Source organism: Pristiophorus japonicus, chromosome 14 (genome assembly GCF_044704955.1).
Source record: "Pristiophorus japonicus isolate sPriJap1 chromosome 14, sPriJap1.hap1, whole genome shotgun sequence".
In the NCBI taxonomy this organism is placed as follows: domain Eukaryota; kingdom Metazoa; phylum Chordata; class Chondrichthyes; family Pristiophoridae; genus Pristiophorus; species Pristiophorus japonicus.
In genome coordinates this window covers 115,739,338-115,763,912 of record NC_091990.1, presented here as the reverse complement: position 1 = coordinate 115,763,912, position 24,575 = coordinate 115,739,338, and the positions used below count along the sequence as shown (strand labels likewise).

Genomic DNA, 24,575 nt, shown 5'->3' with positions numbered 1-24,575 from the left:
GGTTGTGGCATTTCCACCTCCGATGTGGGCAACGGCAACCGGCTCAAAGCATCGGCACAATTCTCTGTACCAGGTCTGTGGCGAATGACATAATCATAGGCAGATAATGTCAGCACCCACCTTTGGATGCGGAATGAAGCGTTGGTATTGATACCTTTGCTCTCGGTAAACAAGAAATGAGCGGTTTGTGATCAATCTCTAATTCGAACCTCAGACCGTACAGGTATTGATGCATCTTTTTAACACCATACATACACACTAAAGCTTCTTTTTCTACCATGCTGTAGGCTCTTTCTGCTTCAGACAAACTTTTGGATGCATACGCGACAGGTTGAAGTTTCCCCAACTCATTGGCTTTTTGGAGTATGCAACCAATTCCATATGACAATGCGTCACAGGCCAAAACTAAATGTTTACATGGGTCATAATGTACCAGCAGCTTGTTCGAGCAAAGCAGATGGTGGCTTTCTCGAAAGCTCTGTCTTGCGATGCGCCCCACACCCACAGACTTTTCTCAATAGCATGTGCAGTGGTTCTAGTAAGGTGCTCAATTTAGATAGGAAGTTACCAAAATAGTTGAGTAGACCCAGGAACGAACGCAGCTCCGTCACATTCTGCGACTTGGGTGCATTCTTGATGCCTTGGTTTTCATGTCAGTAGGTCTGATGCCATCAGCGGCGATTTTCCTCCCGAGGAATTCGACCTCCAGTGCCATGAAGATGCACTTCGAGCGTTTCAGTCTGAGTCCCACTCTATCCAAATGCAGTAGAACCTCTTCCAGGTTGTTCAGATGTTCCTTGGAGTTATGACCGGTGATCAGGATGTCATCTTGGAACACGACAGTTCTGGGAATGGACTTCAGTAGACTTTCCATATTCCTCTGGAATATAGCTAGAGTGGAGCGAATCTCCAAACGGACACCTGTGGTAAATAAACCGTCCTTTGTGCGTGTTAATGCACATAAGTCTCTTCGACGTCTCGCCCAACTCCTGTGTCATATAGGCTGACGTCAAGTCCAGTTTTGTGAACAATTTCCCTCAGGCTAGCGTCGCAAACAAGTCATCAGCCTTCGGTAACAGGTAATGATCTTGTTTCGAAACCCTGTTATTCGTAGCCTTGGAGTCTCCATAGATTCTGACTGTGCCATCACTTCAGCACAGGAACAATGGGGCTGGCCCATTCATTAAATTCGACCGGTGATATGATTCCTTCACGTTGGAGTCTGTCCAGTTCAATTTTGACCTTCTCCTTCATCATATACGGCACTGCCCAAGCTTTATGATGGACAGATCTTGCATCTGAGTCGTGGATCTGCATCTTGGCTCCCTTGAAGTTGCCGATACCCAGTTCGAACAGCGAGGGGAACTTGCCCAATGCTTGGGCACATGTATCTTCCTCCGATGACAACGCCTTTATGTCATTCCAGTCATATCTGATTTTCTCCAACCAGCTCCTGCCGAGCAGCGTTGGGCCTTTGCCTGGAACAATCCACAGCGGTAACTTGTGAACTGCACCATTATATGACACATTAATTTGTGCACTGCCAATCACCTTAATTAGTTCTTTGATGTACGTGCGCAGCTTGGCGTTAACAGAGCTCAGCCTGAGCCTCACAGTCTTAGTGTCCCACAGCTTATAAAATGCCCTCTCGTTCATGATCGATTCACTCGCCCCCCTGTCCAGTTCCATCGATACCGGTATCCCGTTAAACTTCACATTAATCAAAATTGGTTTACTCTTGGTTATGAAGGAGTACAGTCCATACACTTCCTCCTCTGGCATCTCTGATTACATATCCGTATCCGCGCTAGTCTGACTCTCATCCTCCACGTGGTGTGTCGCTTGCTCATCTGCGGACACTTGCGCTGGACAGCCCACTCTCAGGCAATCTTTGCAACTATATTGCTTAAATCGGCACTGCTGATGCCGATGATTTCCCCCACAACGTCAACACGGAGAAGTCGGATACATTCCCGCTGGCGGACATTGGCCAGCCACAGGTTTCGCGAACGCAGCCGGATAGGCCCTGTCATGTGCCACTCTACCGAACGCCGAATCAATCGCATTTACAGTACTTGCCGAGGTTCGGTTCTTCACCGCTATTTACTTTACACTCCTGTCTGTCGTCATACATAATAGAGCGATCTGGATGGTCCTTTTTAAATCCAACTCCTCCACCTCCAGAAGTTTGCGCAGGAGCACCTCATGGTTGATACCAATAACGAAGAAGTCCCGCAGCATGTCTGCCAACACCGTCCCAAGCTTGCACGGTCCCACTAGACATCTCAGGTCGGCAACGAATTCCGCCGCGCTCTGGCCCTCCGATCGAACGTGTGTATAAAACCTGTATCTCGAGATGATGATGTCGTCATCTGGCTTGAGGTGCTCCCGTACCAACGTACACAACTCCTCGTACGTTTTCTCTGTTGGATCACTAGGCATGAGTAGATTCTTTATCTGACCGTAGATCTTTGAACTGCACACAGTGAGGAACACAGCCCAGCATCATCTGGTGGCTACAAACAGAATGTACATACATGCCAAATAAAAAGCATCAAAAACAAAAAAAAACATCTGACAACCTTCAGGGGACCCCATCCAGGTAAGTACTGTAAAGAAGTAATTTAAATAATTAACCTATTTTACAGCATCTTCACACTTACCATTGAGGAGAAAGCTGCCTGCACGCAGCAGTCCACCGCCATCCTGCCACCGACTCCAGCTGACTCCCACCCGCACGAATATGGCATCTCGGCGGTCGGGAATCTACTTACACGCATCGGCTTTTTGCTGACATTGGCGGGCTCTTCCCGGCGGCTCTCCCCTCCCGCCCGCTGCAGGCCACAATGAAAGTGGCACTGGGCAGTTCGACCTGAGGAATGTCGGCGGCTGTGGGTGGCAGTCGATGGCAGTGGGGTGGTAAGGCCATCAATTTCAGCCCTTTGGTCCCTGAGGAATCATACGAACATATGAAATTGACAGGCAGGGAAAGATCAGCTGGTCTATCAAGCCTGCCCCACACCATGATGTCTGGATCATTATGACTAGACACTTCCTACTCCCCTCCCCCGCCCCCGCCCCGCCCAACTTCAATCTCCGCAGGCATGTAATGTCTTGAGAAAGACAAAAGAGAAAACCCAGGCAAAAATATTACTCAGAAAAATTCCTCTCCGACCCCCCCACAGATGATCAAAACTAGTCCAGGAGATCATCAGTGTGTGAGACTGTTGGGGCGAATTTGAAACCCCTCATGATAGGCACGAGATGGTCAGTAGAGGTTAAATTGGCAAATATCTGAAACCCTACCCCGAATCACTGCGAACGAGGCTGTTTCCCTTTTAACCATGGCGGGTTTGGGGGTGTGCAAGTAACCCGCTCTGGAGAAGTGGGTCCACATCATTATAATATGTTAATGAGACTCCGTCCCTGAGAATGGGGAATGATTTGAATTTAATGCTGGCCAGCCGGGTTTCCCAGGGCTCAAGAAACTTGGCAGCTGAAGGGTTTTGGGAGCAGCTGGATCCAGCAATTAAGTACTGTTCAGAGCATTGTTTGTGGACCAGGAGGAGCAGGAGTGCTTCCAATCCCCTCTCCCCCACCTTTCGGCCTCTCAAGCAAACCTTCTGCCACGATCGACTGACTCACGCAACCCCCCCCCACCCCCCATCCCAGTCCCCCCTCCCTCCCGATTGCCGGTCGGATTCTCCCACAACCCGCTCCACCAACCCACAATGATTCCCGGTCCCCAGTGTGGCCTTGGACCGTTGGATATCCCACCCTGCAGTTGGCCAGCTTCTCAATCTGGCCAGTTGTTGGTTGGGAACAGCAGTAAATAAAAATCACTTGAAGCTGCTGTTAAATTTGGCGGGGCCTTCGCATTTCCGGCATTCCCGAGGTTTTCCCCCCAACCTACAAACAGGCAGCCCTTCTCCCTCGCTACTTCCCCGTAAATTACATAGGATACACAACACCGAAACAGGCCTTTCGGCCCAACCAGTCCATGCCGCCTTATATGCTTCACTCGAACCTCCTCACATCTTTCCTCATCTAAATCTATCAGTATAAGCCTCTATTCAGTTATTCAGTTCCCCCTCATATGCTATCTGAAATGCATTTATACCATTCGCTTCAACCACTCCCTGTGGTAGCGAGTTCCACATTCTCACCACTCTCTGGGTAAAGAAGTTTATTCTTAAAATTGTTATATGTTCGCACAGTGTGTGAACCTTTCCTTAGGTGTAATGTGACGTGGTTCTGACACAACTTACTCCTCCTTCCAAGAAAATATATGGTGACACTTAATGAATGTAATTTTGAAGTTGAGCTATGTTTTTCTGTATTTTCCAGTGACGCACATGCCAGAGCCCATCTAGCTCTTGATGCTCAGCAGCCTAAAGGCCATTATCCCTGGGAAAGAAATTTAAAGGCATTTGATGATGATGAAGTCTCACAGCAAGAAGATGGGAAGTCTTTCACGAACGTTGATCTGTACAATAAATACAGGTTAAGCCATGCTTTTTATTGATAATCTGATATCTGAACCAGGCAGGTCCATAGTTTAATAAAAAATTCATTCTTGTAATGTGGGCGTCGCTGGCAAGGCCGGCATTTGTTGCCCATCCCTAGCTGCCCTTGAGATGGTAGTGGTGAGCCTTCTCTTGAAATGTTGCAGTCCGTGTGGTGAAGGTACTCCCACAATTCTGATGGGTAAAAGAAAGAAAGACTTGGATTGATATAGCACCTTTCATGACCACCGGACGTCTCAAAGCACTTTACAGCCAATGAAGTATTTTTAGAATGTAGTTACTGTTGCAATGTGGCACCCAATTTGTGCACAGCAAGCTCCTATAAACAGCAATGTGAGAATGACCAGATAATCTGTTCTTTTGTTATGATGCTTGAGGGATAAATATTGGTCAGGACACTGGGGATAACTCCCCTGCTCTTCTTAGAAATAGTATCATGGGATCTTTTACTTCCACTTGAGAGAGCAGACAGGGTCTCGGTTTAACGTCTCATCCGAAAGACAGCATCTCCGACAATGCAGCGCTCCCTCAGCACTGCACCAGAGTGTCAGCTTAGATTTTTTTGTGCTCAAGTTCCTGGAGTGGGACTTGAACCCATGACGTTCTGACTCAGAGATGTGAGTGCTGCCCACTGAACCACAGCTGACACTGGAGGGAAGGGAGTTCCAGGGTTTTGATCCAGCGACAATGAAGGGACGACGATATATATCCAAGTCCAGATTGTATGTATGTGACTTGGAAGGGAACTTGGAGGTGGTGGTGTTCCCACGCACCCGCTGCCCTCGTCCTTCTAGGTGGTGGAGGTCACGGGTTTGGGAAGTGCTGCCAAAAAAGCCGTAGCGAGTTGCACCTGAGTTCGCCAGGGTGCTATCCTGTCCAATTAATGGAACCTGGAGGGATGGGCCTGTGTCCGGGAAGATGGGATTCTTCCCACTTGGTTCCGCAGTCCTGCCAGCCATTGCTTTAATGTGTAGGATGGTCCTAGCTGTACAAGCAGCGGGGTGGTTGCCAGCAGTTTTTGGTGGTAAGTCGCACGTTTTAGCCATACTGATTAGCGCTTTTGGTGTTCCATTCGGCTAAGCTGCACCTAAACTCTCTGAGGTTGGGTAATTGGGGATCTCCCCTTCAGGGAGTACCACTGTGTCGGGCAAACACAAAGTCTACAGGTCCACATACCTCACTAGATTGGTTCGGACATTCTTCAACATGGCATTGCGTTAATTGTGTCCCCTTGAGGAAATTAAACTTTTGTTACTTTTAATCAGAATTTAAAAGTTGCACACTGTTGCTATATTAAAAAAATTATACACAGGGCTGAAAACCAGTGTACATCGGATATAATTGCCAGGACGTGGATACTACCTCCGGTATTGACCTCACTAGAGTTTGTAAGGCCAGCCCCATCTGCCATTGCAATCTTGGGCATCTGCCTCCCCTTGAGGCTGCAGTGCAGCGGAAGAAGGCTCTGCCTTAGGGGGTTGGTGCTTGGACCCCCCAACAACCCAGAAGGAAAGCAACACAAACCCACTAGGTCCCCTTTGTAAGGGGTCTACATTTAAATACTGTTAAACATTTTTTCTTTGAAGGTCAGGGCCACGATGTAGCTGAAGGCGCCCCCCGCTCCACCCCCTCAGGTAGGCCTCACTTCCGCCGTGTGACAGCCTGATGCTCCTGGTTTCACCAGCCGCTGACATTCTGCTAGCTCTCTGAGGGACAGACGAATACGGGAGTTCCTGGCATTAGGAGTGTCCACGTACCCCGCCTTTCCCCCACCCCCTGCCTGCCCAAGCCCTGGTCTCGTCCACTTTCCTGTGCCAATGGACTTATTTGAACTGTTTTAGGCTTGTCTCCCCAACATGAACAACTTGTATTTATATAGCGCCTTTAAAGTAGTGAAACGTCCTAAGGTGCTTCACAGGAGTATTATGAGATAACATTTTTAACACCGAGCCACATATGGAGAAATTAGGCCAGGTGACCAAAAGCTTGGTAAACCAGGTAAGATTTAAGGAGCATCCTGAAGGAGGAACATAGGAACATAAGAAATAGGAGCAGAAGTAGGTCATTTGGTCCCGCGAGCCTGCTCCGCCATTTAATAGGTTCATGGCTGATCTGATCTTGGGCTCAGCTCCACTTCCCTGCCCGCTCCACATAACCCTCACTCCCTTGCCATTCAAAAATCTGTCTATCGCCACCTTAAATATATTCAATGGCCCAGCCTCCACAACTCTCTGGTGCAGAGAATTCCATAGATTTATGACCCTCTGAGAGAAGATTTCTCCTCATCTCAGTTCTAAAGTGGTGACCCCTTATACTTACATAAGAACATAAGAAATAGGAGCAGGAATAGGCCACCTGACCCCTCAAGACTGCTCCGCCATTTAATAAGAGCCTGGCTGATCTGATAGAAACATAGAAACATAGAAATTAGGTGCAGGAGCAGGCCCTTCGGCCCTTCGAGCCTGCACCGCCATTCAATAAGATCATGGCTGATCATTCAACCTCAGTACCCCTTTCCTGCTTTCTCTCCATACCCCTTGATCCCTTTGGCTGTAAGTGCCATATCTAACTCCCTTTTGAATATATCTAACGAACTGGCCTCAACAACTTTCTGCGGTAGAGAATTTCACAGGTTAACCACTCTCTGAGTGAAGAAGTTTCTCCTCAACTCAGTCCTAAATGGCTTACCCCTTATTCTTAGATTGTGACCCCTAGTTCTGGAACTCCCCAGCAACGGGAACATTCTTCCTGTCTCTAACCTGTCCAATCCCATCAGAATTTTATATGTTTCTATGAGATTCCCTCTCATTCTTCTAAACTCCAGTGGATACAAGCCCAGTTGATCCAGTCTCTCCTCATATGTCAGTCCTGCCATCCCAGGAATCAATCTGGTGAACCTTCGCTGTACTCTCTCAATAGCAAGAACATCCTTCCTCAGATTAGGGGACCAAACTGGAACACAATATTCCAGGTGTGGCCTCACCAAGGCTCGGTACAACTGCAGTAAGACCTCCCTGCTCCTATACTCAAATCCTCTAGCAATGAAGGCCATGATATTGGGCTCAGCTCCCATTCCTTGCCTGCTCCCCATAACCCTTTATTCCCTTATCGCTCAAAATTCTGTCTATCTCCGCCTTAAGTATATTCAATGACCCAGCCTCTACAGCTCTCTGGAGCAGAGAATTCCATAGATTTACAACCCTCTGAGAAGAGATTCCTCCTTATCTCAGTTTTAAATGGGCGGCCCCTTATTCTGAGACTATGTTCCTTAGTTCTAGATTCTCCTTTGAGTGGAAATATCCGCTCTGCATCCACCTTCTCGAGCCCCCCTCATTATCTTATATGTTTCGATAAGATCACCTCTCATTCTTCTGAACTCCAATGAATATAGGCCCAACCTACTCAGCCTATTTTCATAAGTCAACCCCCTCATCTCCGGAATCAACCTCGTGAACCTTCTCTGAATGCAAGTATATCCTTCCTTAAGTATGGAGACCAACTCATCTATTTTGTTACTAATGCTGCGTGCTTTCAGATAAAGAGCTTTTAAATTTTTTTTTTTTACCATTTTTTTCCTTTGACCCCACTTTCTGATTCACCTTTATGTTTATACATTCTGTCCCTTCCTGGCATGTTCTGGTTTTCATTTCCCCCAGTGCTACCCTGCTCTATTGCCTTCTCCTTGACTTTTAAAATTTTCGCTACCTGAATCCTCCCCCCCGACTAATTAGTTTAAAGCCCTCTCCACAGCCCTAGTTATTTGATTCACCAGGACCCTAGTCCCAGCACGGTCTAAGTGGAGCCCGTCCCAATGGAACAGCTCCCTCTTACCCCAGTACTGGTGCCAGTGTCCCACAAACCAAATCCCATTTCTCCTTTACCAGTCTTTGAGACACATGTTTAACTCTCTGCTCTTATTTACACTATGCAAATTTGCTCGTGGCTCAGGTAGTAATCCAGAGATTATTACCTTTGTGGTTCTGCTTTTTAATTTGGCCCCTAGTTTCTCATACTCAGCAGAACCTCTTTCTTTGTCCTATCTATATCGTTGGTACCCACATGGACCATGACAACTGGCCCTGAGGAGATGGCACCGGGCAGGCAACATAGTCTTCGGGACTCGCGCTGTTGGCTGCAGATAACCTTATCTATCCCCCTAATGACACTGTCTCCTACGACTACTATTAAATATGAAGAGTCAGACTGAATACTGTGAGCTCAAAGTAAAGTGTGACCGTAGTCTTTTATTGCAGGTCTCCAGAGTGCGCCTCCAACCTGTGAACCCTCCTTAAATGCCTGTGCTCCCAAGGGATTCTGGGACCCCTTGGGACTCCAGGGGATGAGCCTCTAATGGCTGTGCATGTATATACAAGTATATACAAGTTTACATATATAACAACACTCCCCCCGCCAAAGTCAACAGTGTAACTATTTACAAGGATTCTTTTTCCCTCAATCTGTTTCAGCGAATACACTGACACGAACACCAAAGCAGCTTATAACAAAGCAGTCTTTATTATTTGTTTCACCGGCCGGGACTTATCAGAACAAAGGAACGCTCTCCCTTCAGAGTGCGCTCACTTCCCTCGGACAAGCCCCGTTACAATGTAGGGGCGCAATGGTTATACACTTTCAGTACGTAATACAATTGAGGGACATTCAGTTCACCCTATCCTTTTGTGATCCCTTCCCTTTGTCCACTCATGAGCCGACACCTGTCCTTCCTTGCTCAATTAAATAGCAACTGTTTTGCACAAAGAGCTTTTTCACCCATTACTTGTTATTGCTACAATTTTACTGGCATGACTAGTAACCAAGACCTTGAGCAAGTCTGCTATTTGTGCTGATGTTGTAACATTTGCAGTCTGACATTCTTTTAGTTATCCTTCCATGATTCCTTTGTTCACTTCACTGTCTCTATTACTATACATTTTCACACATTCTCATTCCCCCCTTTTATCATTCCATGATAACCCTGGTGACTATTCCAGGAGTATCGTATTCAGCCGTTCGCACTCTCTTTCCTGATCCTCCTTGTCGAGTAGGTCTTTAGTTTGCTGGATCATAACCCGGGAGCCCATGGCCACAAGAGGGTTTGCTAACCTTGCCATCATGACTTTACAACAAAGGTTAAAGCAACCAATAATCAAGCAACAGGTAATTATTACTACGATGAGAATAATTGTTCCATGCATTAGATACGATCCCCAGGATCCACCTAACAGCCAATCAAACCAGCCTACTCCTCCTGCAGGGGTGGATAACTTCTTTACCTCCCTTCTTATGTGATCAGCGAGATTGGTTATGTTTTCTGAACTATCGGGGATGTAAGTGCATCCTATCAGGGCACACGTTCCCCCTTTCTCAGCTAACAGATAATCGAGGGCCATTCGGTTTTGTAATGCCATGGTCCGTATTGCTACCATTTCGGCCATGATGTCCTCCAGAGCTTCAGCAGTATAGTTAGCTATCTGTTCCAATACCCTCTCTAGGTTCTGTACTTCATCCATGGTGCGTCCTATCCCGAATGGGAACATCATGACCCCAAAGAACCTCTCGACGGGGGTGAGGGCTCGCCTGTGTCGGCTGGAGGCATGTGTTTCCGCCAGGGTATGTGTTTGCCGCACAAATGGCACCACATATCCCAAATAGCAGGACCCTGTCCATCGCCTAGGTAACCAGGGATGCCCGCACACAAAATACGTGCCGTTATACGCTGCCTTTTTATATATTGTGTTGAGGTCCCAAGGCTGGGCCCACAGACCTCCACCTGTTTTATTCGGAAGCTAAGAGAGGATAGTGACTCGTGCACCTGTTGTGATGTTGAGGTTGTGTGGGCAATCGCTGTACCCTATGATATGTCCCTTTCTGCTGTGTCATTTCGGGTTAAACATATGGTCCCGGTTGGCCTCCAGATCCCCGAGGTATTGGTCAGGACTAAGAATGGGGGTTCCTTTTTATGGTCATAGGGTGGTTGGTACCATCCCTGGAACGTTTGACTAATGGGGTACCCAGCACTCTCCCACTCGGTGACGTCCCCATGGTTGTCCACACGGTAACGGTATGATGCTCCTCCTGCCCTCCGTGATCCCTCTCTTAACCCGCCTTTCATCTTTCGTATTTGCATTGGCCCCCCTCTGCTCATGCTAGTCTGGCTCAGAAGCCACTTGACAGTCTCAGTTAGGGTCAGTGGAACGGGGCGCAAAATAATTCCCCCTTTGGAATGTATAGGTATATGTGAACACACCCAACAACTAGAAAAGTTCCCATTTCGCGCATAAACATAAGACATATACAAAAAGGTGTTTACATGGAGCTCTCGCTTCAGTCTCGCTTCCCATGCGCCGCACTTGATGTACACCAACGCTACTATACAGACTGTGGCACACAGACACAGTTTCATCTTATCGCTCTAGGTTAACAATTACTCGAGAACAAAATGTTTCTTGTAGCGTCTCTATGGACAAGGATAAATAGTCCGAATATTTTGCTGATTCAAAGAGTTCGGGTTTCTCGCCTCTCTTCTCAGGTCACCGTCGGTGTAGCTGGTTGTCTATCACTACGGGCAGGGCTTCAAACTGTTCTCCTCGGGACCCACTCGGTTAGTCGGGACGCTCCTAGGAATGACCTTATTCAGCTATGGAGAAGAGGAAATCTGGAACAGAAACAGTGGTTAGGACAACCAGTAAAATAGGTTCGTTAGAGGGTGATGAGCTTGCAGTGGTGCAGGTGAACCCAGGTGCTCCTCCCCTTAACCTTGGCGGTGGTGGGGGTGGTAAGCAACACCTGAAAAGGCCCCTCCCATCGAGGCTCCAATCCCTTCCGAATCCATTTCTTAATCAGGACATACTTTCCTGGTGCCACGAGAGACGATTCAGGTAAAACTGGGAGGTTGAGGTGAGCATCTCGAACCTGGTTGTGGGCTATTCGCAGAGCCTGAGTCAGGGAAAGAACATAGGTGGTCATTTCCTCAGTCATGTGGTGGAACTGGACAGTGGAGGGGACATTCTGATTCCAGGGGGTCCTAAGGGGTCTACCATAAATGACCTCAGCGGGGGTCAGTCTAGCCTTACCAGTAGGAGTAGTGCGGATCTGGAATAGGGCTATGGGAAGGAGTTTAAGCCAATTGAGTCCGGTTGATGCTACCAGTTTTGCAAGCTTGGTTTTCAGAGTTTGATTAGCACGTTCAACTAATCCCGCAGCTTGGGGTCGGTAGGCACAATGCAGCTGCTGGTTAATGCGCATCTGGGAACAGAATTCTTTGTTAACTTGACCAATAAAGTGAGGGCCATTATCGGAACTCAGTCGAGCTGGGATACCATATCTAGGAACAATTTCCCTCATTAACACTTTAACAACAGTTTGAACCTTATTGTCCAGGGTAAGGTAAGCTTCGATCCATTTGCTAAACACATCTACTATTATTAACACATATTTGTAACACTGAACTCTTTGCAATTCAATGTAGTCCAACTGCAAGGTCTCAAAGGGACCTTCTGGTAGGGGCGTCCTACCCCAATCACAGGGGATTCCCTTCCCTGGATTATGCTGTTGGCAAACAAGGCAGCGACTACTGATGTTCTGGGCCAGTGCCTGGAGTCTAGGGTGCCACCAAGTGGCCAAAAGCGTGTCACTTGTTGTCCTTGCTCCACAATGAGTAGCAAAGTGCATACATTCAATAACCCATAGGGCCAACTCGTCAGACATGCAAGTCTGTTCCGCGGGAGTGGTCCAGAGTTTAGAGACATTGTCATAAGTACATCCATAATCTTTCCACAACAGTTTATCTTTTTCAGGAGCGTCCTCCTGTGCTTTAATGACATCTTGGATGGTTGGCATTGGTTTTTCCGAGGCTGACTTATCCTTTGCAAGGTTTTAGTCTGACTCATCTTTTATCCATGCATGTCGAGGTCACTCCGTGAAATCGGAGGTCAGGGTTAGGTTGGGTTTGTGGATTCCCCACCGTGGGATACATTGGCTCTTTTGGCACAGGTGATGGTGCTATGGCTGTGCACTGTACTATCTGTCTCTGTCTGGTCTTGTTTTTAAAAAAAAAATCTCTTTCAGCTTATTTATCTTAGCCTTTTAACTCTTGAATTTGTTTTGTTTGAGTGTCTATTTCTTTATTGTATCAGGCAAGTATTATTACATAAGCTCGTTCTATTTTATTCTGACTATCCCACCATTTCCTTTATCTGTCAGGTGAGTCTTTATTCTATTAAGAAATCCAAATTAATAATGTTCAGTATAAAACGGCTGTCAATGGAAAGGGTTAACTCCTTTACAGGTTTGTAAGAAGAGCTGATGTCATTACGTGACTTCACGTAATCATCTGAAAAAAAGTCTTTGTGCCTTCAAAACTTGCTTAGAAATTAGGAATCTGTTAAACAGCAGAAATCATTAGTAAAGCCGTCATAATAAAAGTCTTCTCATCAGAAAAGGCAGCATTTTAGATTAAACTCCAATTTTTTTTAACTTCTAATTCAAGAACTTGCCAAAGAGTTTAAAAAAAATTGATTTAAAACGAGACCACACATTTTTGTTTACTGAAATTCAATTTCATCATCAGCCTCGGTCAGTGCAAGGCCAACCATTTGACTATGTAGTCGGTCAATACCCTTCTCAGAGGTCCCAGTGGAACTCTTAGTACGTTTCTCGTGCACGCACTCTTTTTTTAAGACATCTACGGTTTTAACATGTCCTCCTTCTGTCAATGAGAGTCCTAATTTAGTGGTGTTTTCCTGCCAACTTGACAGAAGTGATGCATCTTTTCAAACTGCAGTGGAACTTTCTCATAATTTAAAATCATTATCAATGGAGAGTGTCTTTTACCACTTCCAAAATTTTTTTCAATTAAGCCAATACCTTTTTCACGGCAAATATCAGCTAGTATTTAGTAAGGTATGTCCTTTTCCATCTCAGAACACTTTTTTTCCCCTTTCAGCACCTATTTAGTACGTTATGTTTTTTTTAAGATCTCCTTTCTTCAAATTAGGTTTTGTATTTGTTTTCTTTCAAGGTTGCTTCTTTTTTTCCCATCTTTTCCATAACTAGAGGGAAGTCTGGCATGTAGGCTGAGAGGGCTGCTTTTCGTTATCTCAATTGTTCCAGTTTCAAGGTCGTTACCATGTCTCTTCGAAACTGCTAAAGCTTGCTGTTTTTAACATTTTTCAAAAGTCCCTTTTACACCTTCACAGCTCGCCACTCACCCAGGAGTTTGACCTGATCCCTGAAGGTATTTCTAGATTGTTTCCAAACTTTTTAGTTTTATATCTCCTATTTTCTTTAAGAGATCAGATTTAATATAATAATTTTTTTTAATCCGCCTCAGTATTTTGCTGTGCCTTCTCTGAATATCTCAAAATCCCAATTCAAACTTTGTCATTTCAATCTTAAGTTAAAACTTTTTTTTTGAGCTTAGAAGCTTTTTTAAAAGGCATTCTTTATCTCATTCCAAGACTAAGTTTATGTCTTTCAACCCAATGTAATCAATCATTGCATGTTTTCTTTCGACAAGTAAGTGAGCGTGTCAAATAAATTCTTTTTTTTCAACCACCGGGACCATGTATTTTTTATCTTTTACTCAACAAACCTATCCTTTGTGCATTTCCTAGCTCCGTAACTTATCATCCGAATATATCCACACCTGCGTTCCTTACTTAAAATGTCTTAAAACTTCCCACATACAGGACAACACGACAAAGGGTTAAAAAAACTTTCACTCTGTTTGAAAAAGTGGGTGGAGCTAAAACAAACCACAACTCCCCGGTTTCCCAAACAGGCTTTCATTCTGCAGTCAAAATCAGTCAAGTACTTCTCATTCAAAACAGACGTTCACAAAAGTCTCTCTTCTTTCCTATTAATTGTTTTGGCCGGCTCTATTTTTGGATCCATGATTGCCCATTCCCGTGTCGCCCCGCGATTTAGTTTTATACAATTGATCATCTCCTAATAATTTGTTCAAGGCTCCAGATAACAGTCTAAATTGTCCAGCTCTTTCAGGAAATCAGTAGTTTTATCTAAATTACCCATTCTCGCGTCGCCCCGCGTAGGATCAGGGTCCTAATTAATCCCGATTGTCCCCGCGTCGCCCCGCGGTGGACTAAGTTATCTTATCCAGAGCCTAGGCGGACCAAGTGATATACAAGATCGACGCCGTACCTGGCATAAGTACAATTTTAAATTTACACAGTCCCGCGTCACCCCGCGGCTTAATTTTAACTAATTACCTGTCCTCCACGTTGCCACGCGTTTTTTTAAATCCCTCCGCGTCACCATGTGATTTAACCTAGCCCTATCCTCCGCGTCGCCGCGCGGTTCGCGTCGCTGCGCGATTTAACCTAGCCCTATCTAACCTAGCCCTATTCTCCGCATCGCCGCGCGATGAAAACTAGCCCTATCTAACCTAGCCCTATCCTCCGCGTCACCGTGCGGTTCACGTCACCGCGCGATTTAACCTAGCCCTATCTAACCTAGCCCTATCCTCTGCGTCACCGCGCGGTTCGTGTCGCCGCGCGATTTAAATCCAATCAGTGCCTAGACGGGCCAAGTGATATACAAGGTCGACATCACACCTGACTTGGACATTTATTCCCTATCCTCCGCGTCGCCGCGCGGTTCGTGTCGCCGCGCGATTTCCCTAATTCCCTATTCTCCGCGTCACCGCGCGGTTTCCCTAGCCCTCCGTGTCGCCGCGCGGTTCGCGTCGCTGCGCGATTTAAATCCAATCAGTGCCTAGACAGGCCAAGTGATATACAAGGTCGATGTCACACCTGACTTGGACACTTATTTCCTAAGTTTAGAAGGTATTCGCCAGATTGACCTGGATCTCGTTCAGACACTACCTGAGAACCAGCGAGTGGCCAAACTTTCCTCAGACTTTTGGAACTGAAGGAAACTGAAGTGGTATTTTAAAGGGTACTCACTCCAGTGGCCACTTTCCTCCCGTCTCGTCCAAGGCTAGTCTGGCTCTTAATTCGCAAGTTTTCGGCAGTCGTCTGTTGAGATCCCACTTCTGACACCAAATGTTGATTCGGATTCTTTTTCCCTCAATCTGTTTCAGCGAATACACTGACACGAACACCAAAGCAGCTTATAACAAAGCAGTCTTTATTATTTGTTTCACCGGCCGGGACTTATCAGAACAAAGGAACGCTCTCCCTTCAGAGTGCGCTCACTTCCCTCGGGCAAGCCCCGTTACAATGTAGGGGCGCAACGGTTATACACTTTCAGTACGTAATACAATTGAGGGACATTCAGTTCACCCTATCCTTTTGTGATCCCTTCTTCCCTTTGTCCACTCATGAGCCGACACCTGTCCTTCCTTGCTCAATTAAATAGCAACTGTTTTGCACAAAGAGCTTTTTCACCCATTACTTGTTATTGCTACAATTTTACTGGCATGACTAGTAACCAAGACCTTGAGCAAGTCTGCTATTTGTGCTGATGTTGTAACATTTGCAGTCTGACATTCTTTTAGCTATCCTTCCATGATTCCTTTGTTCACTTCACTATCTCTATTACTATATATTTTCACACATTCTCAAGTCGATCTGGGGCACTTCTTGCCCGGGTTGATCGTCTTGGGGCAAATGCTGGTTTTGGTGAATTGTCTGTTGGGCCCTCGCTGGGCCGATGTGCAGCTGGCCTTGCTGGGCTGCCTGGTGTGGTGAGTTTTGCTGGGCTGCTGTGGATGATGGGTTCAGCTTCATGGCCACCCGTGGTGCCGGTTGCCACTGGTGTGTATGTTGGGGGGTCAAAGAAGGTAGGATCCAAAATGGGTTGCTCAGGACAGTCCGTGAATCTGAATTTGATTTGTTCCGAGTGTTTCCGGTGAATGAGTCCATTTGACAGTTTGACCTGAAACACCCTGTTCCCCTCTTTGGCCACGACAGTGCCGGAAAGCCACTTGGGACCTTATCCATAATTCAATACAAATACAGGATTGTTGATTTTAATCTCGCATGACACATTTGCGCTATCATGATATTGACTTTGTTGGAGCCGCCTGCTCTCTACCTGTTCAAGTAAATCGGGGTAAACTAACCTTGCCTTGAGTGCTCTTTTCATGAGCGGGTGGGATCCCAGTGAGCGAGTGGGGTCTTGTGCAGTAGCTAAGCAGGACTCGGGATGGGCGAGTCTGCAGTGAGCCTTCCGTTACCCTCTTCAAGCCCTGCTTGATATTTGCACTGCTCTCTCAGCTTGACCATTGGATGCTGGTTTAAACGGGGCAGATGTAACATGTTTGATCCTGTTGCGGGTTATGAATCCTTTGAACTCAGCACTGGTAAAACATGGCCCATTGTCGCTCACAAGGACATCGGGCAGGCCGTACGTGGCAAACATGGCCCGCAGGCTTTCAGTGGTGGAGCAGACGTGCTTGCCGACATTATCTCACTCAATCCATTTGGAATACGCATCTACGACCACAAGGCACATTTTGCCCAAGAACGGGCCTGCATAGTCGACATGGATCCTAGACCACGGTTTGGAGGGCCAAGACCATAAACTTAGTGGCGCCTCCCTGGGTACATTGCTCAGCTGCGAGCATGTGTTGCATCTCTGCACACAAGATTCTAAGTCCGCATTGATACCGGGCCACCACACGTGGGATCTGGCTATCACTTTCATCATTCCGATGCCTGGGTGGGTACTGTGGAGGTCACTGATGAAGGTCTCTCTGCCCTTCTTGGGAACCACTACCCGATTGCCCCACAGAAGGCAGTCTGCCTGGATAGACATTTCATCTTTGCGCCGCTGGAACGGCTTTATCTCTTCCTGAATTTCCACTGGGACACTGTACCAGCTCCCGTGAAGCGCACAGTTTTTAACTAGGGACAATAAGGGGTGCTGGCTCATCCAGGTTTTAATCTGTCGGGCTGTGACAGGTGATTGCTCACTCTCAAATGCTTCCATAACCATAACTAAATCTGCGGGCTGCGACATTTACACCTCCGTGGTGGGCAATGGCAGCCTACTGAGAGCATCGGCAGTTTTCAGTGCTTGGCCTGTGGCGGATGGCGTAGTTGTATGCAGACAACATATGCCCCCATCTCTGGATGCGGGCCGATGCATTAGTATTTATCCCCTTACTCTCGGAAAACAGGGATATCAGTGGCTTATGTTCAGTTTCAATTCAAATTTTAGCCCAAACAGATATCGATGCATTTTCTTTACCCCATAGACACACGCTAACGCTCCTTTTTCAACCATGCTGTAGGCTCTCTCAGCCTTAGACTGACTCCTGGATGCATAAGCAACCGGTTGCAATTTCCCAAAATCATTAGCTTGTTGCAATACACACCCGATGCCATATGACGACGCATCGCATGCTAGTACCAAACGCTTACATGGATCATGCAACACAAGCAATTTGTTTGAGCATAATAATTTTCTAGTTTTTACAAAGGCATTTTCTTGGCTTTTGCCCCATACCCATTCATCCCCTTTACACAGTAAGGCATGCAGTGGTTCTAACAGTGTGCTGAGACCCGGTAAGAAGTTACCAACATAGTTCAGGAGTCCAAGAAATGACTACAGCTCCATCATGTTCTGTGGCCTCAGTGCATTCTCGATTGCCTCAGTCTTCGAATCGATGGGCCTGATGCCATCCGCCGCGATCCTCATCGATAGGAACTCCACTTCAGGCGCCAGGAAAACGCACTTCGAGCATTTTAACCTGAGTCCCACACGGTTGAGTCGACTAAGAACCTCCTCCAGGTTCTGCAGATGCTCAACTGTGTCCCAATCTGTAACCAAGATGTCGTCCTGGAAGACCACCATGCGCGGGACCGACTTCAGTAAGCCTTCCTTGTTTCTCTGGAATATCGCCATGCTGGTCGAATTCCAAACGGATATCTGTTATAAATGAAGAGACCTTTGTGCGTATTGATGCAGGTGAGGGCCTTCGATGATTCCCTCAGCTCCTGCGTCATGTAGATCAAGTCCAGCTTCGTGAACGTCTTTCATCCCGCCAGCATTGCAAAGAGGTCGTCGGCTTTTGGTAGTGGGTATTGGTCCTGCAGGGAGAAACGATTGTTACTTTGTAATCGACACAGTGCCGACTCCCTTGAGGACTGGGACGATCGGGCTGGCACACTCGTTGAATTCGGCCTAGTTCGATCTCTACCCTTTCTCTCATCATGTACAGTACTGCTCTCGCTTTGTGATGAATGGCTTGTGCCCCCGGAATTAGATGGATCTGTACTTTTGCTCCTTGGAATTTCCCGATGCCTGGTTCGAACAGCGAAGGGAACTTGTTTAAGACCTGCGCACATGGAGTGTCGTCAGCGGGCGATAGCGTTCGGACATCGTCCCAGTTCCAGCATATCTTTCCCAGCCAGCTCCTGCTGAGCAGCGTGGAACCATCGCCCAGTACCACCCAGAGTGGTAGCTTGTGCACTGCTCCATCGTAGGAGACCTTTACAGTAGCACTGCCGATTATGGGAATCAGTTCCTTAGTATAAGTTCTTAGTTTCGTGTGGATTGGAGTTAAGACTGGCATTAAGGCCTTGCTGCACCACAGTTTCTCGAAAGTCTTTTTGCCCATGATGGACTGGCTCGTGCCCGTGTCCAGCTCCATTGACACCGGGAGTCCATTTAGCTCAACAGTCAGCATTATTAGGGGACACTTTGTGGTAAATGTGTGTACCCCATGTACCTCTGCCTCCTCGGTCTGAGGCTCTGGTTCGTCGTGATCCGCCGTGGATCTGTCCTCCTCTGCAACATGGTGGTTTGCAGGAATAACAGGATTTGCAGCTCGCCTGCACATATGTTGGAGGTGTCCCATTGTTCCACAGCCCTTGCAAACGTACCCTTTGAAGTGGCATGAATGGAAATGATAGTCATCCCCGCAGTGCCAACAAAGTGTAAATGGCCTTGCATTCATTATCCTTGATGGTGGACTCTGAGACATCTGCGGAAGTGCAGCAGCAGGCATGTGTGACCTGCCTGTACGTTGCGATTTGAAAACAACATCACTTTGTTCACAGTACTTGTAGCAGCACTTGTGTGCTGAGAGATTTGCTTCGTATTGTCACTAGTGGCAATGAATGCCTGGGCTATTGCTATGGCCTTACTCAAGCTTGGTGTCTCTACAGTCAAAAGTTTGCGAAGTATTGTTTCGTGGCCAATGCCAAGCACGAAAAAGTCTCTGAGCATGTGCTCCAAATGTCTTTCAAATTCGCAATGTCCTGCATGGCGTCATAACTTGCCACTTCCTGGCCTTCAGACCTTTTAGAAACATAGAAACATAGAAACATAGAAAATAGGTGCAGGAGTAGGCCATTCGGCCCTTCTAGCCTGCACCGCCATTCAATGAGTTCATGGCTGAACATGCAACTTCAGTACCCCATTCCTGCTTTCTCGCCATACCCCTTGATCCCCCGAGTAGTAAGGACTGAATCTAACTCCTTTTTGAATATATTTAGTGAATTGGCCTCAACAACTTTCTGTGGTAGAGAATTCCACAGGTTCACCACTCTCTGGGTGAAGAAGTTTCTCCTCATCTCGGTCCTAAATGGCTTACCCCTTATCCTTAGACTGTGTCCCCTGGTTCTGGACTTCCCCAACATTGGGAACATTCTTCCTGCATCTAACCTGTCTAAACCCATCAGAATTTTAAACGTTTCTATGAGGTCCCCTCTCATTCTTCTGAACTCCAGTGAATACAAGCCCAGTTGGTCCAGTCTTTCTTGATAGGTCAGTCCCGCCATCCCGGGAATCAGTCTGGTGAACCTTCGCTGCACTCCCTCAATAGCAAGAATGTCCTTCCTCAAGTTAGGAGACCAAAACTGTACACAATACTCCAGGTGTGGCCTCACCAAGGCCCTGTACAACTGTAGCAACACCTCCCTGCCCCTGTACTCAAATCCCCTCACTATGAAGGCCAACATGCCATTTGCTTTCTTAACCGCCTGCTGTACCTGCATGCCAACCTTCAATGACTGATGTACCATGACACCCAGGTCTCGTTGCACCTTCCCTTTTCCTAATCTGTCACCATTCAGATAATAGTCTGTCTCTCTGTTTTTACCACCAAAGTGGATAACCTCACATTTATCCACATTATACTTCATCTGCCATGCATTTGCCCACTCACCTAACCTATCCAAGTCACTCTGCAGCCTCATAGCATCCTCCTCGCAGCTCACACTGCCACCCAACTTAGTGTCATCCGCAAATTTGGAGATACTACATTTAATCCCCTCGTCTAAATCATTAATGTACAATGTAAACAGCTGGGGCCCCAGCACAGAACCTTGCGGTACCCCACTAGTCACTGCCTGCCATTCTGAAAAGTACCCATTTACTCCTACTCTTTGCTTCCTGTCTGACAACCAGTTCTCAATCCATGTCAGCACACTACCCTCAATCCCATGTGCTTTAACTTTGCACATTAATCTCTTGTGTGGGACCTTGTCGAAAGCCTTCTGAAAGTCCAAATATACCACATCAACTGGTTCTCCCTTGTCCACTCTACTGGAAACATCCTCAAAAAATTCCAGAAGATTTGTCAAGCATGATTTCCCTTTCATAAATCCGTGCTGACTTGGACCTATCATGTCACCCTTTTCCAAATGCGCTGCTATGACATCCTTAATAATTGATTCCATCATTTTACCCACTACTGATGTCAGGCTGACCGGTCTATAATTCCCTGTTTTCTCTCCCTCCTTTTTTAAAAAGTGGGGTTACATTGGCTACCCTCCACTCCATAGGAACTGATCCAGATTCAATGGAATGTTGGAAAATGACTGTCAACGCATCCACTATTTCCAAGGCCACCTCCTTAAGTACTCTGGGTTGCAGTCCATCAGGCCCTGGGGATTTATCGGCCTTCAATCCCATCAATTTCCCCAACACAATTTCCCGACTAATAAGGATTTTGCTCAGTTCCTCCTCCTTACTAGACCCTCTGACCCCTTTTATATCCGGAAGGTTGTTTGTGTCCTCCTCAGTGAATACCGAACCAAAGTACTTGTTCAATTGGTCCGCCATTTCTTTGTTCCCCGTTATGACTTCCCCTGATTCTGACTGCAGGGGACGTACGTTTGTCTTTACTAACCTTTTGCTCTTTACATATCTATAGAAACTTTTGCAATCCGTCTTAATGTTCCCTGCAAGCTTCTTCTCGTACTCCATTTTCCCTGCCCTAATCAAACCCTTTGTCCTCCTCTGCTGAGTTCTAAATTTCTCCCAATCCCCGGGTTCGCTGCTATTTCTGGCTAATTTGTATGCCACTTCCTTGGCTTTAATGCTATCCCTGATTTCCCTTGCTAGCCACGGTTGAGCCACCTTCCCTTTTTTATTTTTATGCCAGACAGGAATGTACAATTGTTGTAGTTCATCCATGCGGTCTCTAAATGTCTGCCATTGCCCATCCACAGTCAACCCCTTAAGTATCATTCGTCAATCTATCCTAGCCAATTCATGCCTCATACCTTCAAAGTTAGCCTTCTTTAAGTTCTGGACCATGGTCTCTGAATTAACTGTTTCATTCTCCATCCTAATGCAGAATTCCACCATATTATGGTCACTCTTCCCCAAGGGGCCTCGCACAACGAGATTGCTAATTAATCCTCTCTCATTACACAACACCCAGTCTAAGATGGCCTCCCCCCTAGTTGGTTCCTCGACATATTGGTCTAGAAAACCATCCCTTATGCACTCCAGGAAATCCTCCTCCACCGTATTGCTTCCAGTTTGGCTAGCCCAATCTATGTGCATATTAAAGTCACCCATTATAACTGCTGCACCTTTATTGCATGCACCCCTAATTTCCTGTTTGATGCCCTCCCCAACATCACTACTACAAATGTTTTTTGCCCTTTGGTGTTCTGCAGCTCTACCCATATAGATTCCACATCATCCAAGCTAATGTCCTTCCTAACTATTGCATTAATCTCCTCTTTAACCAGCAATGCTACCCCATCTCCTTTTCCTTTTGTTTTATCCTTCCTGAATGTTGAATACCCCTGGATGTTGAGTTCCCAGCCCTGATCATCCTGGAGCCACATCTCTGTAATCCCAATCACATCATTTTTGTTAACATCTATTTGCACAGATTAATTCATCCACTTTATTACGGATACTCCTTGCATTAAGACACAAAGCCTTCAGGCTTGTTTTTTTAAAACCCTTTGTCCTTTTAGAATTTTGCTGTACAGTGGCCCTTTTTTTCTTTGCCTTGGGTTTCTCTGCCCTCCACTTTTCCTCATCTCCTTTCTGTCTTTTGCTTTTGTCTCCTTTTTGTTTCCCTCTGTCTCCCTGCATTGGTTCCCAACCTCCTGCCGTATTAGTTTAACTCCTCCCCAACAGCACTAGCAAACACTCCCCCTAGGACATTGGTTCCGGTCCTGCCCAGGTGCAGACCGTCCGGTTTGTACTGGTCCCACCTCCCCCAGAACCGGTTCCAATTCCCCAGGAATTTGAATCCCTCCCTGCTGCACCACTGCTCAAGCCACGTATTCATCTGCGCTATCCTGCGATTCCTACTCTGACTAGCACGTGGCACTGGTAGCAATCCCGAGATTACTACTTTTAAGGTCCTACTTTTTAATTTAACTCCTAGCTCCTTAAATTCGTTTCGTAGGACCTCATCCCTTTTTTTTACCTATGTCGTTGGTACCAATGTGCACCACGACAACTGGCTATTCTCCCTCCCTTTTTAGAATGTCCTGCACCCGCTCCGAGACATCCTTGACCCTTGCACCAGGGAGGCAACATACCATCCTGGAGTCTCGGTTGCGGCCGCAGAAACGCCTATCTATTCCCCTTAAAATTGAATCCCCTATCACTATCGCTCTCCCACTCTTTTTCCTGCCCTCCTGTGCAGCAGAACCAGCCATGGTGCCATGAACTTGGCTGCTGCTGCCCTCCCCTAATGAGTCATCCCCCCCCCCCCCAACAGTACTCAAAGCAGTGTATCTGTTTTGCAGGGGGATGACCACAGGGGACCCCTGCACTACCTTCCTTGCACTCCTCTTCCTGCTGGTCTTCCATTCCCTAGCTGGCTGTGGACCCTTCTCCTGCGGTAAGACCAACTCATTACACGTGCTACTCACGTCATTCTCAGCATCGTGGATGCTCCAGAGTGAATCCACCCTCAGCTCCAATTCCGCAACGCGGTCCGTCAGGAGCTGGAGGCAGATACACTTCCCGCAGATGTAGTCGTCAGGGACACCGGAAGTGTCCCTGAGTTCCCACATGGTACAGGAGGAGCATATCATGTGACCGAGCTCTCCTGCCATGACTTAACCCTTAGATACACTTAAATTGGCAACAACAATGTTAAAAGTTACTCACTGTTATAGAAGAGAAAAGAGAAAAAAAAAACTACTCACCAATCACCAGCCAATCACTTATCCCCTTGGCTGTGACGTCACCTTTCTATTTCTTTCTACTTCTTTTTTGCCTTCTCCCTGTAGCTGTACAAGCCACGCCTCTCCACGCACCTCTCGCCGACTCTGGGCTCCGGACTCCCTGCTGTGCCTTTTATAGGCCTCTCTCCGAAGTCCCGACTGCCTCTCCAAGCACCTCCTCGACGCTGGGCCCCGGACTCCCTGCTGTGCCTTTTATAGGCCTCTCATCGAAGTCCCGACTGCCTCTCCACGCACCTCCTCGATGCTGGGCCCCAGACTCCCTGCTGTGCCTTTTATAGGCCTCTCTCCGAAGTCCCGATTGCCTCTCCACACACCTCTCGCCGACTCTGGGCTCCGGACTCCCTGCTGTGCCTTTTATAGGCCTCTCTCCGAAGTCCCGACTGCCTCTCCAAGCACCTCCTCGACGCTGGGCCCCGGACTCCCTGCTGTGCCTTTTATAGGCCTCTCATCGAAGTCCCGACTGCCTCTCCACGCACCTCCTCGATGCTGGGCCCCGGACTCCCTGCTGTGCCTTTTATAGGCCTCTCATCGAAGTCCCGACTGCCTCTCCACGCACCTCCTCGATGCTGGGCCCCGGACTCCCTGCTGTGCCTTTTATAGGCCTCTCATCGAAGTCCCGACTGCCTCTCCACGCACCTCCTCGATGCTGGGCCCTGGACTCCCTGCT

General features: G+C 47.2%; 1 protein-coding gene across 7 annotated transcripts in view; it reads left to right on the top strand.

Moving 5' to 3' along the window:
* LOC139280046 (doublecortin domain-containing protein 1-like) overlaps window positions 1-24,575 on the top strand; it is a 761,217-nt gene that overhangs the window by 580,425 nt on the left and 156,217 nt on the right. For all 7 annotated transcript variants that reach the window (XM_070899504.1, XM_070899503.1, XM_070899506.1 and 4 more), the window contains one exon: window positions 4,348-4,503. In XM_070899504.1, the coding sequence (XP_070755605.1) occupies window positions 4,348-4,503 (156 nt within the window). The remainder of the gene's footprint in view (window positions 1-4,347; window positions 4,504-24,575) is intronic.